At 51.6% G+C, this 14,514-nt stretch overlaps 1 protein-coding gene across 5 annotated transcripts in view; it reads left to right on the top strand.

The window, feature by feature from the left end:
• Positions 1-14,514, top strand: part of BOC (BOC cell adhesion associated, oncogene regulated) — a 44,146-nt gene that overhangs the window by 27,780 nt on the left and 1,852 nt on the right. For 2 of the 5 annotated variants that reach the window (XM_021399020.1, XM_021399009.1), the window contains 14 exons: positions 2,791-2,937; positions 3,488-3,631; positions 3,964-4,257; positions 5,073-5,345; positions 5,852-6,150; positions 8,111-8,279; positions 8,988-9,098; positions 9,519-9,725; positions 10,574-10,755; positions 12,256-12,361; positions 12,552-12,674; positions 12,931-13,152; positions 13,428-13,654; positions 14,233-14,312. In XM_021399020.1, coding sequence (XP_021254695.1) covers positions 2,791-2,937; positions 3,488-3,631; positions 3,964-4,257; positions 5,073-5,345; positions 5,852-6,150; positions 8,111-8,279; positions 8,988-9,098; positions 9,519-9,725; positions 10,574-10,755; positions 12,256-12,361; positions 12,552-12,674; positions 12,931-13,152; positions 13,428-13,654; positions 14,233-14,312 — 2,584 coding nt within the window. The remainder of the gene's footprint in view (positions 1-2,790; positions 2,938-3,487; positions 3,632-3,963; positions 4,258-5,072; positions 5,346-5,851; positions 6,151-8,110; positions 8,280-8,987; positions 9,099-9,518; positions 9,726-10,573; positions 10,756-12,255; positions 12,362-12,551; positions 12,675-12,930; positions 13,153-13,427; positions 13,655-14,232; positions 14,313-14,514) is intronic. The other 3 variants (XM_021399031.1, XM_021399041.1, XM_021399050.1) reach the window with 3 other exon arrangements.

Genomic DNA, 14,514 nt, shown 5'->3' with positions numbered 1-14,514 from the left:
AGCCAGGGATGAGAGGAGATCCCGGGCGCCCTGGGGACGCAGTGGGGAGGCTCACACGTGGGGAAAGCCAAGATGCAGCACTCGTGGGCAGCGACCCTGTGCGAGGTCAGGCTGGGGGTCCCTGAGGAGTTTGCAGCTGCTTGCTGAAACTGGCCCCATTCATTTTCCTTTGCCTGGGCCTCTCTGCTGACAGCTCCCCAGAGGCGCTGGTAGGGAGGAGGTCGCTTGCAGGTTGGAAAAGCATTTGCTGAGCCGGCTCAGGGGGTCCAGCCCCGGGGGCAGAAGTGGTGTGAGGAGAAGAGAGAGGGAAAACACAGGTGGGGCTCCGTGAGCCTTGGGAGGGGTGGCACGAGGGCTGTGAGATGTCTGAGGGTGATGGGGAGCTGAGGGGGAGCGGGGCTTCAGGATGCCAGAGGCTGGAGGGCAGCATGGGTGTGCCCAGGGGGTAGTGAGAGGACTTTCACCTTGAGGGCCTGCTTTCTATTTACTACTGCTCCTTCTCAGAGTTATTTATGGCCTCCCATTCATTTAATCCGATCCATCTCACCCGTCCTGCTGCTTGGCCCCCGGCCCTGGGATTCAGCTGGTTTCACTCCCCGATGACAGCGGCTGGGCAGCTGTGGGGTTGACCCTCCTCGTGCCTCCTCATGGGCCACAGATGGACACAGGGAGTGGCCTTCGCGTGCACTCCCTGCCACACGCAGAAAGAAAATACCAATAATAATAAATCCTGTTATCCCAGCATGGCCGGGATTTGCAGCCGTGGAGAGGGTAAGCGATTTCTCCTGCTTGCATGAAGCCCTCGGGGTGAAGCTGCTGTCCCCTCGGGTGGGCCTGCCATGGTGCGTGTGGCAGAGGGGGAACCAGTGAGGAGCTGAGACCACCTGAAGGCAAAATCCACTGGCGAGTAGCTCATTCCCTGTGGGGGAGCAGGGCAATAGTCTGGCAGGAGGCTCTTATGCCTGCGTATTGGAAAATCTCTTGTCTTTTTGCCCACTCCTCCCTGTGCGTCTCCATCAGCCCCTGTGTCCTCTCTGCAAGTGGCCTGAGGGAGGCAGGGAGAGCCACGGGTCCCGGTCCCCACCGAGGGGCATCTCCTGCTGGGGGGCTGCGTGCCAAGGACCCCCCGCAGCTGTCCTGCATGAGGCTGTCCCACACAGGGAAAGAGCTCCTGGTGGGGCTGTGGGGCTGCTTTCTGGGGTCGGTGCGTGTGCACACGTGTGTGCATGTGCAGATCCCTGCCAGAGTTGCTGGAGCCTGTGCCTTGGCTCCAGAATCTTAATTTGGCCGTGATGAATCCAGACCACCAAGGCGCACATTAATTTTCCCGATGCTCGTTTATATTTTGTTGATCGGAGAAATATGCGTGATGTGTGCAGGCAGACAGTGGGCTCTCGCCTCTTCTCCACCTCTTTCCATTTCTGTGGCTCCTGCTATTTTATTCCTTGATGGAGTAGGAAAGCAAAGAGGAGAAACTAGCCGGCACCCTTCCCCTCCCCGGCAGTAACTTTCCTTGCTGGAAGAGAGCGGGTTGCCGCCAGCTCTTCACAAGTTAAGAGTTAATCTTCATCTGGCTTTAATACCCAGTGGAAACATGGCTCCCCTCCTCGGCTTGTCTTAAAGGATTAATGGCATTTCTGAAGTTCACCCTTATTCCTTCTTTTTAGTATTTTTTTTTTTTTTAAATTGAACGATGCCAAGAAATTCCAGAAGTATGAAGCGTGTTCGCTGCAAATCATTTTTATGACATTGCAAAACCTCCCCTCCCCTGCTCGGCCCGCTCCCCTCCCCTCGAATCCGGGCACGGGAACACTCGCTCCCCAAGGCAGCCGCCCGGCAGCCCCTCCGCGCCGCCTTCGGGGAGGCTTTCTCGCCACCCTGCCAAGAGGGCTGGTTTTTATTTAAACCCCATAAAGGATCTTGCTTTAATCAGAAAGTCTGCTTGAGAAATTTCATGTCACTTTTCCGTGACTGTGGGTGGGAGAAGCTCGGAGCCAGCGTTGTCTCTTTCTCTTGGAGTGCTGCACTATTTCGCGGAGAACAAAAACACATTTTTTGCTGGCTCGGCTGCCAAGGGCGGGCTGCACCGAGCCTGCCCTCCACAAGCCCTTCTGCTCCCCAGCTCTCCAGACTGCCCACGGGCACTGGCGCCGTGCACCTGGATGCCAGCAGAGGGAATGGCTGAGCTGGTGACAGCACGAGGCCTCATCGTGCCCCGTAGCACAGGGTTTGAGGACGAGTGCCCTCCTCTTTGGGTGGTGGAAGAGCTCGTGGTGATGTGCAGAGCTGAGGGTGATGCCTCTGAGGAGCGTGTAGAAGGTTCCCTTCCTCGTGATCACCCTGGTATCCCGACTTGGCACACCTTTTTGCCCCCTGTCACCCAGTGTCCGCATGCCCTTGAGGCATCCCAGAATGGTGATTAAAGCATTGAGTGCTCAGGAGCAGGACGGCAGCTGCGCTGGAAGTAGGAGGCGGTAGAAGGACCGTTTTTGGCTGTCCCTCAGTGCTGCAGTAAGTTGGCTCTGTTTTTACTTTGAGGCCAGGATTTTTCACACCCAGTCCCTCAGCCGTGGAACAGGCAGCTTCTCTGGAAGTTGTGTTTTAATTTATAGGCTTTGTAGAAAGGAGAAGGAGAAAACTACAGCTCTGATATGGAGCAAGTTTCCCTGGCTGCCGTGGATGGAGCGGTCGTCTGCTGGCACAGCGGTGAAGCAGCCCTGCGTCTGCAGGGAAAGGATGAGCTGGGGTGCTGGGTTAGCTGAGATGTCCTGTTGTTTGCTCGCTTTGCAGATCTCAAGGATTTCAAGTTTGACGGCCCTCACGTGATTGAGGTGGATGAAGGCAACACAGCCGTCATCGCCTGTGACCTGCCTGAAAGCCATCCCAAGGCCCAGGTCCGCTACAGCGTGAAGCATGAGTGGCTGGAGGCCTCCCGAGGTGAGCACCACGGGGCGCTGCCCCACTGCGTCCCCATGGCTTCAGTATTACCCTTTTTGGCTGATCTGAGCACTGAGTCAGGGTTTCTGACAAGGCTCCATGTGTTCCCACTGCCTGGAACTGAGGAGTCAGGTGTAGCACCAGTGTGCGGAAGGAAGCTTGGGGAAAGGAAGTAGAATTAGGTGATGCACCACGTTACTCTTCATTGAGCATCTCCGTATGTCTGTGAAGTATTCTTCCAGCCCAGTCCCTGGATAAAGATGATTCTGAATTTGGGGGAATTTTTAAAATTTGGATCTAAATTCTGGAGTTTCACTCTTATCTACTGTACATACTTGTTACAAGCTAGCTTCACCTGCAGCATTCTTCCTCCCACAGCTGCATCATATCTCCTCCTGATGTGTGAACAAAAAGGGCTCATTTCAGTGCTGTTAGTGTCATCCCATTGTTTTTTTCCCTCTTCACTTGTTCAGCTTTTCTTTTAGGGCACTGTGTTTCATCCAGGTGCCACATCTTGAGCCGTGAGCCATCTCCTCTTCTCTCCCTACAGACAATTACCTTATCATGCCATCTGGGAACCTTCAGATTGTCAATGCCAGCCAAGAGGACGAGGGAACTTATAAATGTGCTGCCTACAACCCTGTGACACAGGAGGTGAAAACCTCGGTCTCCAGTGAGAGGCTCCGCGTGAGACGTAAGTTGCTCTCCTTTCATTGCATGTCACCTTTTTAGCCATTCCAGCCCTGGGAGCGTATACAAAGTGCTATTTTAACTGGGTTTTGGTGTGAACTGACATTAGCAGCTGCTGAGAAAACTCCTTTCTAGGAGCAGAATTCCTCTGGGTCTGCTCCCAGGGTTTGTGTGTGCAACCTTGGGATTGCCATACCTCTTCAGGACTTACTCTTGGTGATACAAGAGCAAAGGCCCTTAGACCATCAGCAAAACCACTTGCTGCTTGCACAGATCCTTTAAAGAACGTCCTTCTTGTCTTGCATTGCCACCTCCCTTCCTATTACCTCCTCCCAGGCTCCACAGCGGAGGCCGCTCGGATAATCTACCCGCCTGAAGCTCAGACCATCATTGTCACCAAAGGCCAAAGTCTCATCCTGGAGTGTGTGGCCAGTGGGATCCCCCCGCCCCGCGTCACCTGGGCCAAAGATGGCTTGAGTGTCTCAGCGTACAATAAGACACGGTTCCTGCTCAGCAACCTTCTGATTGACCCCACCAGTGAGGAGGACTCAGGCACCTACAGCTGCACGGCTGACAATGGCGTTGGTGAGGCTGGAGCAGCATTCATCTTCTACAATGTGCAGGTGTTCGGTGAGTGCTGCTGTAGCTCTTGTTTCAGGAAGGGCTGGGACTTCCTCAGCTGCTTTCAGGGAAAATATACTAGTCCTGCTCTTCTTTTCCTCTCTCTGGACAAACCACAGTGTAAGTCAAACCATGCCTGTGGTTCCAGTTTCTAGGAGATGGGATAAATTCTATCTTGAGGGTGAAAGATTATTCCTCCGGGATCCCACCGTGAGCTTCCCCCTCCCGTGGGGAAGCTCATCCCTTGTCCTTTGTGTCACTGGGTTTGCTCTAACACTCTTTAGTGGAGGACAGGCTCTTCCTCAGATGTATTTGAGACTGGCATAGGGAAGGCATCAGAGAGTCTTGCTTTTCACTTTGTTCTGTAGGGAAGCTCTCTGTGGGGTGAGAAACGGAAAGAATACCACACCTTAGGTATTTCTACCACATATCCTTCCCCTTCTCACAAACTTTAGGGAGGGTGAGCCCATGTTTTGTTGGACTGCATGTTATCCAAGTGTCAAAGTGTTGCTGGCACAAGCACAGCCTTTGAAGAGTACTGTTTCAGCTAAGAAAAATGGGACTTATAGGTGCCTACAGTCACTATGTGACTGAGAGCGGAAGCTGGTGTTAAGCCAACTCTCCTTTTGATTCATGTGGGTACTGAAGGAGAGATGTAACAAACCAGATCCACGTGGGACCCCGTAAAGGTAGCAGGACTGGCATGGAGGGTTGAGAATCCATCCCTCCACCCTCATCCCTGCCAGAAAGGAGAGTGCAAAGCCAGGACTGTGCCATGCTCCCTGCCAAGCGGCGATCGTTATTTGTGCTTTTCCCCCTCACAGAGCCCCCAGAGGTCACCATGGAGCTGTCCCAGCAGATCATTCCCTGGGGCCAGAGTGCCAAGTTCACCTGCGAGGTGCGAGGGAACCCCCAGCCCTCAGTCATGTGGCTGCGCAACGCTGTGCCCCTCTCCGCCAGCCACCGGCTTCGGCTGTCCCGCCGGGCGCTGCGAGTGGTCAGTGTGGGGCCTGAAGATGATGGCATTTACCAGTGCATGGCAGAGAACGAGGTGGGAAGCGCACAAGCCATGGTGCAGCTGAGGACAGCCCAGCCAGGTGAGTCCCTCCCTTGAAGCTTGTGGTCATTCAGTGCTAGAGGCCAACGAACAGCAAAATTGCAGAGAGGAGAAGATTGGTGTGTAACACACCTGCTTGGGTTTGAGCTGCTGTGCTCTTTCTTCTTTTGCATCCTACACTCTGAGTGGTTTTGGAGATGCTACCACCTTTCTTGGACCCTGCTGAACTTACCCAGGGTCAGAGGGGCTCTCAGAGAGGTAGGAAGCCCCCTGTGGCCCAGGCCAGTCCAGGGAGAGGCTCCTGTGAGTCATGTCATGTTTGTATGAGGAGAAGGAAAGCTTGTTTCTGACACTTTTTGGAGAGGCCCAGCAGGCAGCTCTACCTGGAACCTGACACCTCTGAGTTATCTGTGGTGCAGCAGGTGAATAGCTCCAGGCTTCTAAGAGGATTCAGGGGGCTTCTCATAGCTCTGTCTTCATCGCATTCTGGATCGCACATTTACCCTGCCTGTGCCACTCATTTACTCTCAGCATCTTGTCTTTCAGGAGCTACCCTCAACCCTGGGCAAGATGCCCAGCTGGGTTCAGCTCAGCCCCCAACACCGCCTTCCAGGGACAGTGCCTTAAAGCTGCCCCTGGATAAAGGCAGTCTGCCAAAGCCTGTGACCACCCCACTGGCAGCATCTCCGCAGTGCTCAGCCAACAAGGAGCTGGTGTCTCCAGCCGAGGCCCCCATCATCCTCAGTTCTCCTCGGACATCCAAGACCGACAGCTACGACCTAGTGTGGAGACCCCGGCCCGACAGCAGAGCCCCGATCCTCTACTACGTGGTGAAGCATCGCAAGGTATTGCTGTTTTGCCCTGCTCCCTCTTTCTTCCATGCTGTTCTCCAGCTGGCTGGTGGCCTTGTTGCATGCCCTGTGGACAGTGCGCTGGGACATGGGCATGGGCACACATTGCTCACTGGTGGTGCTGCTCAGTGGGACCAATCCAAGAAAAGATGGTAGGGGTGTGTGTGTCAGCCTCAAAATGAAGAGAGTGTGTGCACACCCACATGCCTTTCTGGTTCTCACAGCCATGCTTACTCCTCTGGGAAGCTTCTAAACCTCCACTGTCTGAAGGTTTTACTCTGGAGACTGAAAAGCAGTACACTGTAAAGCACTTGCTGGTGGCACACCGTGGTGCACGGAGCAGTGCCGAGCCCTGCTGAGCCTGAAGGCTCCTGCCCTCTGCAGTGCCTCTCAGCACAGCAGGCAGGGTGCGGGCAGAGCCATTGCCCAGCAGATTCTCTAAGTAGCAAAGCAAAGCACCACTGAGGTAAAAATTCTGCTATTGAAATGTCGAGCACTTCTTGTCATTTTACTGGGAGCAAGGGGAAAAAAGCCTGTATTTCCTTTGGGTAAGCAGATGGTTGCAGCAGAGAGATTGGTTTTGCTTTGGGCTTTGAGTACATTTCAGATCTGGTATGTTTTGGATTCCCAGCCACTGCAAGCCACCATTTATATATATGAATATATCTATCTATTTTCCTGAAATTGTTTGACTTCTTGAAAATACGGAATAACGGGAAGCTGCGGTAACCCCCCACATCACTGATTTCTTTCTAAACAAAACTAAGGCTGAGGGTTGCAGCTAGCCGTTGCTTTAAATAACTCTTTAAAACAAAGACAGAAGATGCCAGCACAAGAACACAATGGGGCAAGCTTCAAAAACAAAAGATGCCAAAAGCCTCACCAGACTGTATAGGGTCTAGTAGTCTGCCAGGAAGATTTTTGTCCCCCAGTGGTGTATCATGTAACAAGCAATTCTGTATGCAATCTTAGCTTGCAGGCTGGATTTTTTCCATATCTTATTTGTTTTTCAGCGCTTCACCTGGAAGGGGCTGTAGGGCAGTGGAGGTCACCGTGGGTCACTGCAGTTTGCAGTAATATGTTTTCAGTGTAGTCCAAATTCTCAGCTGGAGACTCTTTCTTGGGACGCTGAAGGATTGTGTGGAAAGGAATTAGTCCCAATAACCCTCAAACTTGTTTAGAAAGAGACTCTTTCTATAAGAGATCTGTAGGATCAAGTTATATAATGATCTGGTTTAAACATCTCTGACTGGAAAAGCATGTGCGTGGAGAGGGAAGGAATCAATTCAGCAACAAAAGAAAAGGCTCTTTGTGTGAGAGATGGCCGAGGAAAGTAAAACCTTCTGACAGGAGGCTTAGAATTGTCTGGGCAAGGGTCTGTTTCTCCTCTGGAAAATATCCACGGATGTCTCTTCTCCCTGCTCCTAGACTGACCCTAAAATCTCAGCAGCCTGCAAGCGGTCAGATGCCATACAGTTATTATCTTCATTTCTAAGAATTTCCCTTTTTCTTTCGCGGATATTTAGCAGTCTTCAGGGTTCCCCTGCCTGGCCTCACGGCTCTGCAGGCTCAGGAATAAAACTAAAATGGGGCAGGCATTAATCAGTCAGTGTCAAACGCCCGGAGAAGATGAATTATACGGCTGAGTCCTGGCATTTCCGTTTTGTCGCGTTGCCTGCATTGCTAATGCTGCTTTCGGCACCGGGTCACCTCAGCGTCCTGTGTGTTTGCCTGCAAAAATATTATCCTTGCAGCTGGAGAGAAGGTGGAGAATCCCACCTTCGGTACGGGATGGTGGCACATCACTGAAAAACAAAACGTGTTTCTGCGTTTTTCTGGGGGCGCAGCCATCCAGCATCCGTTCCCCGCAGGAGGCGTTGTAGTTCAGCCAGGAATCACCCAAGGTGAGGCTGCGTAGCCTTAACTCTGCCCGTCGTCTGCACTGTTCTCCCAGCAGGTGGCCAACGCCTCAGACAGCTGGGCAGTGAGAGACGTGCCAGCCTCGCAGCACCGCCTGACGCTCACCAGGCTGGATCCCGGAAGCCTCTACGAGGTGGAGATGGCCGCTCACAACTGTGCCGGCGAGGGACAGACGGCCATGGTGACCTTCCGGACTGGTAAAGGTCAAAACGGTCCTGGGGTATTTTGCTCTGAGGCAGCGGGGTGCCCTCCTTCCTCTCTCGGTGTCTCAGTTGGACACCTGCAGAACCACGGAAAATAGGCCTGGGAGGGATGTCAGGAGGTCACTTAATCCTTCCCCTGCCTGGAGAAAGGATATGCCTTTGGGATTTATTCCTGACAGGTGTTCGTCTAAGCTGTTCTTAAGAAAGACTCCAAACCTTCCCTGCGGGCAGTCTGCTTAGTGCCAAGCTGTCTGTACCACCAAAAGGGTGCTCCAAAAGTCTCAGCACAGTCCCCCTGTCCCTGTGCTGCTTTTCCTGTCCCTCAGAAGTGTGGGGGATGGCATACCCTGTGTAGAAACCTTCCTCATGGGAAGGGCTGCTCTCATACCTTCTCAAGCTCGGCATTGTGCTGATTACCACCTGCTTAGGCAGAAATCTAGCAACAAGATTTTCAGAAAACTGATTAAAAGTTTTAGAAAATTAAATGTTAGTGGGGGAAAAAAAAAAAAAAAACAGTATAGCAAATCTGCCTCTGTTGCTTTAGTTCCTCTCTGCAAGTTGAGCACTTTGAGCCCTCAGGGCTGTTTTGAATCCAAAGACTATTTACATCAGCATTGCGACTGGGAATATTTTCTTTATTCATCACAGCAAAAATTAACTCTCACCCACACCACCGTGTCCTTGATGCCATCTCTCCATCCTACACAGGCCGGCGCCCAAAACCAGAGATTGTTGCCAGCAAAGAGCAGCAAATCCAGAGGGATGACCCAGGCACGAGCACTCAGAGCAGCAACCAGTCCGACAACAGCCGGCTTTCCCGTAAGGCTCTGAGCAAGGCCTTTCCTGTTCTCATCTCCTACCCCTGTCTGTCCCCTTTCTGTCCCCAGTGCCCATCTCCCCCTGCCTGCTGCTTCCACATCAGTGAGGCCTCCCACTCTGCCTCCAGACCCGCATACACACTTCTCACTGCTGTCTCTTCTACGATGGGTGCGTGCACCTTACTTGAACTGGAAAGGGGAAAAAAGGAGGGAGATACAAGCAGCAGTAAAAGATATTTGGAGAGCACAAACTGAAAGGAGTGAGGATTCGGGGGTCCCAGCTCCAACGAAGAGCACTTGGGTCTTAGAGAGTATGTGGGTGGGTGTGATGCAGGCCATCCTTCACCCACATCCCTCTGAGCTACAGCATCCTCCAGACATGTTGAAAGTGTGTCTTGATGTCCACCTGTGCCCCTTGCAGCTCCAGAGGCACCAGATCGTCCAACTATCTCCATGGCATCAGAGACATCTGTGTATGTGACCTGGATCCCCCGTGGGAATGGTGGATTTCCCATCCAGTCTTTCCGTGTGGAATATAAGAAACTGAAGAAGGCGGGAGACTGGGTCCTGGCCACCAGTGACATTCCTCCCTCTCGCCTCTCTGTGGAAATCCCAGACCTGGAGAAAGGTAGGCAGGTGTTCTCCTCTCCGCTTCCTGGGGGTCTGCAGGAAAGCCGTGCAGTCCCTGTAGGATGGTGAACCATCTGTCACGTCACACTCAGCCCTGGCATGTGTAAGCAGAACAAAGCCTCCCCAGCTCCAGCCTTAGGTGTATGGGGACATGCTGCAAATGCTTCTCCAATTTCTCCAGCTGCAGAGATCAGCATAGATTTGACCTCCCTCAGGGAGGCTCGCACATGCTTTTCTGTATTACGGGACATAGTTACTAGAGGCATTAGTGTCTTGTTTTTGCAATTTACTAGATAGGACAGAACTTTTCTTTCTGTAGCCACAGGCAAGACAGATGGATGCACAATTCCCACTGAACTTCACATGAGAAAAAAAGGCTTCACTGAGTGGGACAGCTTTAAAAAGCCATATTAAACACCTACCCAAACTTAAAGAGCAGAAAAAGGATGTCTCAGCTAAAATGACTTAGGCTTATTATCTGAGATTTATGTACCTAATTTCTGTGCAGTAGAGGAAAGATGCTATCCCGTACCTGCTTTAGGGTAAGGGCAAATTTCAGGCATCTCTGAATCCAGCCATCCACCCCACCTCCCATAACTGCTACATGACTTCTAGGCCAACCAGACAGGAACTGGGAGAGACAAGTAAAAGCAGACTCTGTCTATCACATGGCTGAAATGTGGCCATTCAGTGTTTGTTCTTCAACCAAAGCATCTCTAGTTTTCTTCACTTTCTGGAGAGGACACAGCCCCCTCTCCACAGCCAGGCCTGTGCTGACAGTAGAACTCTTGAAATACATCGGTGCTGTCTTAGTGAAACTTCTTTTATTCCCCATTTCTTCCCAAGGCTTTTCCTATAAGTTTCGTGTCCGAGCACTGAACATCCTGGGAGAAAGTGAGCCCAGTGCTGCGTCTCGGCCGTATGTGGTGTCTGGGCACAACAACCGAGTCTACGAGCGCCCTGTGGCCGGGCCATACATCACCTTCACAGATGCCATTAACGAGACCACCATCATGCTGAAGTGGATGGTAAGCTTTAGGGGGGAGAAAGAAGGATCTCAGAATGTGCAGGAAGCAGATGTGTAGGTGCTACTTGCCCAGCTCGCACATCTTCAAGGTTACCACACCAGTGCTTGTCACTAGCACAAATGGATTGGAGATCCCATAGCTGTCACAGCCATTGAGGGCTGGGCTTATGCCGTGCAGAAGTGCAGGAAGTCAGAGAGCCTAGGAAACCCTTTTAATCTGAATCCAGCATTGTAAACAGGAGGCATTCCAGTGGATAACCTCAGGGTCTTGACCATTTTGTCCAACAAGCATGGTTCAACAATGCGTGGGGTGGCTGCTTGCTTTCCTGGCCAAATTCCTGGAATCTTTTAGCACCTCTGTCTGCCCAAGTAGTTTCCAGCAGATGTGTCCTTCACTCTCACTTGCTAAACAGCAATTCTAAGTGCTGGTAATCGTGTACAGCGGTCCAGCCCTGAGGATTTTTAGGAGCGGACAGGATATTTTGGCTCACAAGCCCAGATCCAAATGTCCAACAGCTTAGAGCTTATTCAGAGGGGTGCATCACACTCTTCTTTCCTAACTTCTGACTCAAAATTGCTCCACGGCAGGATGGGCAATGATGTTATTTTAAATGCACTAGCTGATAAAGTACTAGATGAAAGGCAGCAAAAACACATGGAGCTGGGGCAGTACAGCTCCAGATGAGGGAGGAGCAGAGTTGTCTTCAGGAGTACGAGACTTCTACAGTCACAGGTTCATAGCAAGATAGATGCAGTTTGTCTGTTGGAGTCAAGGTGATGGTGTGTTTGTCCTTGCCCAGCTGAGTCACTTGATAAGGAAAAGGAGGGCCAGAGTAGGGCCATGAAGATGATCAGAGGGCTTGAGCTGGGGGGACCTCATAGTGCCTTTCCAGTACCTGAAGGGGGCCTACAGGAAAGCTGGGAGGGACATTTTATTAGGGCATATAGTGACAGGATGAGGAGAAATGGCTTTAAACTGGAAGAGGGTAGATCTAGACTAGATATTAGGAATAAGTGCTTTACTGTGAGGGTGGTGAGACACAGGAACAGATTGCCCAGAGAAAGTGTAGATGCCTCCTTCTAGAAGGCATTGAAGGCCAGGTTGGATGGGGCTTTGAGCAACCTGGTCTGGTGGGAGGTGTTTCTGCCTATAGCAGGGAGGTTGGAACTAGGTGATCTTAAAGGCCCCTTCCAACCCAAACCATTCGATGCTTCAGAGAAAAAAAAATCATAGAAGCAGAGTATAGGATGATTGGGTGGACAGGACCAAATTCACAGCCTGCCTGCTGTGTGACAGAAGCAATATGTGAGAGTGTAAAATATCAGTGGTTTCTGGGAAGGAAGCCCTTAGTTACTGTGAAAAGTAGTGGCAAGACAAGGAAGAGATCCTCTGCCAGGACTTCGTCCTGTCCCATCCCATTTATCCCAACTGCTCCTCACCCAGAACAGTAAGGATCTGACAACACAGACATCTCTGCTAATTTCTGCTCTTCCTCTGCAGTATATCCCAGCAAGCAACAATAACACTCCCATCCATGGCTTTTACATCTACTACCGCCCCACAGACAGTGACAATGACAGCGATTACAAGAAGGATGTGGTGGAAGGTAGGAGATATTTGGACGCTGGTCCTAACTACTGGTTCCTTTTGTAAGAGGATGTGGCCATACGGAGCCCTGTGTACCAAAGGCACAAGGGTACTGCTGGCTATTTTTTTTCCCACCTAGCACTGCTGTAGAGGTGGACTGTCTGCACACAGGAAGCTAATGGCACCCTGTGTGTGTGTTCTGTCTTCAGGAGATCGATACTGGCACTCCATCAGCCACCTGCAGCCAGAGACCTCATATGACATCAAGATGCAGTGCTTCAATGAGGGTGGTGAAAGCGAGTTCAGCAACGTGATGATCTGTGAAACTAAAGGTGAGCAGCTTTGCAGGGCACATGTGGGAGTGCAGCGCTCTGTCCCTGCTGCTGTCCAGAGCACAGCAAGGCAGGAGTCATCCCTGCCCGACAGCACGTCATCTAAGCTCTGGCAAGGGACAGAAGGGGGCAAGCAGGCTCGGTGATGTTGTTGCTCAATATGTGCATACACCCACACCAGTACTCACATTCCTGGAGTGTGCTGCTCCTCTCCCTGCCACGGCTGTATCTCACTCTGTGTCTCTTCCTTTCACAGCTCGAAAGTCTCTTGGTCTGCCGGGTCGTCTTCCACCCTCAACAGTGGCCCCTCAGCAGCATCCCCCACTCAGCGGTGGGCACAGTGGCCTGGGGACAGGAGCCATGGTGGCCCGTTCCAGCGACCTACCATACTTGATCGTAGGCGTTGTGCTGGGCTCTATTGTACTCCTCATCGTGGCCTTCATCCCCTTTTGCCTTTGGAGAGCCTGGTCCAAGCAGAGTAAGGGTCCTTTCTTGAGGGCTGATTTACAAGATGTAACTTTGTGGGTTAGATATGACCCTGGGTGTAATTGGATCAAACATCCAAACTGTGAAGCCTGCACATTCTGGGAAGCAAGCCTTCCCTTTTGTATCATTTGTTTCCAAGGGTGCTTTGGATGCCAAAACAGCTGCCTTATAGGGCATCCTAACACTATCAATTTCAGTAGTTCACTTCAGGAAGCTCAGCTTTACCTCTGCTTTTGGCCTCAGACTTACTTGTTCTTCCTTCTGCAGAGCAAACCATTGACATGGGCTTCCCAGGAGCTGGACTGCTGGTGTCATCCTGCCAGTACACAATGGTGCCCCTGAGGGGTATCTCTGCTCCTCGTGCCAATAGACATCCCTACGTTAATGGGCAGCCCTACGCCAGCGGGGCACATCTGAACGGCATCTGCCCCTCTGCAGGAGTGGACTATGTGAGCACAAAGCCCCAAGATTACAGTCCAGATGACATGCAGCAGGTACGTCCACACCCACAGTTAACAGCTGATTTGACATGAGCCATGGCCATGGTTGCAGTGGGAGGACTTCTCCAGACATGCTTGACACTTTTTGCAGCATGTAGATGTGCCAAAACTGGCTCATTTTTAAATGAAGTTTCCCTGTTGCAGTGGAGTTATGTGAGACCTGGGACGAGCAGGAAGGTCTCCAAATCACTTGTGATGAGGTGGCTTGCTTCCTGGGGCAGTGGCTCTTAGGCATGGAGGAAGCAGTGAGCAAAGGCTGCTCTTAATGGAACCAGTTCCTGTTTCTCCTGAGCAAAGCACCCAGGGATTGAGTGTTCTGTATGTACATAGTAAAATAAATGCAGTTCCACAAGAGAGAGTATAAATCGGTTAGCATGACCCAGTGACACAGCAGTAAGTAATCTGAGTTTTTCAGTGCTCAGTTCTACTCTGTAACAAAAGGAACAGCTCCAGCTCTTCCCTAAGAACTTCACCATTCTGCCTCGTGGTTCTGGTTCTGTTAAGAGATCAGCACCAGCCTTTTACTGCTGCTTTATATCGTTGCTCTGCTAAGATCCTTTCTCTCATTCCAGTCACATGAGGAGACAAATGCCTTGCTGCAGGCAAGAGTGCTGCAAAATGGGAATGCCCAGCGAGACTACCAGCCCACCAGGTTGGTCCTGGCTTACCAAGGGGGAGGATGAAACAATCCTGTGGGGCCCATCGGAATACATGCTTACAATGGCTAGCGCAAACATGCCCGTGTCTGTTCCAGTTTATGTGGGAAACAAACCTGTGCTCCAGCATTCAGTGTTGTTTGGTCTAAAATCTTTTCACACAGCTCATTCCTCTCACAGTTTGAAGGAGGGGTGACT

The sequence above is a fragment of the Numida meleagris genome, chromosome 1 (assembly GCF_002078875.1).
Source record: "Numida meleagris isolate 19003 breed g44 Domestic line chromosome 1, NumMel1.0, whole genome shotgun sequence".
Lineage (NCBI taxonomy): Eukaryota > Metazoa > Chordata > Aves > Galliformes > Numididae > Numida > Numida meleagris.
Note: the sequence above shows the minus strand (reverse complement) of the source record. Positions and strands in the feature narration are given on the sequence as shown.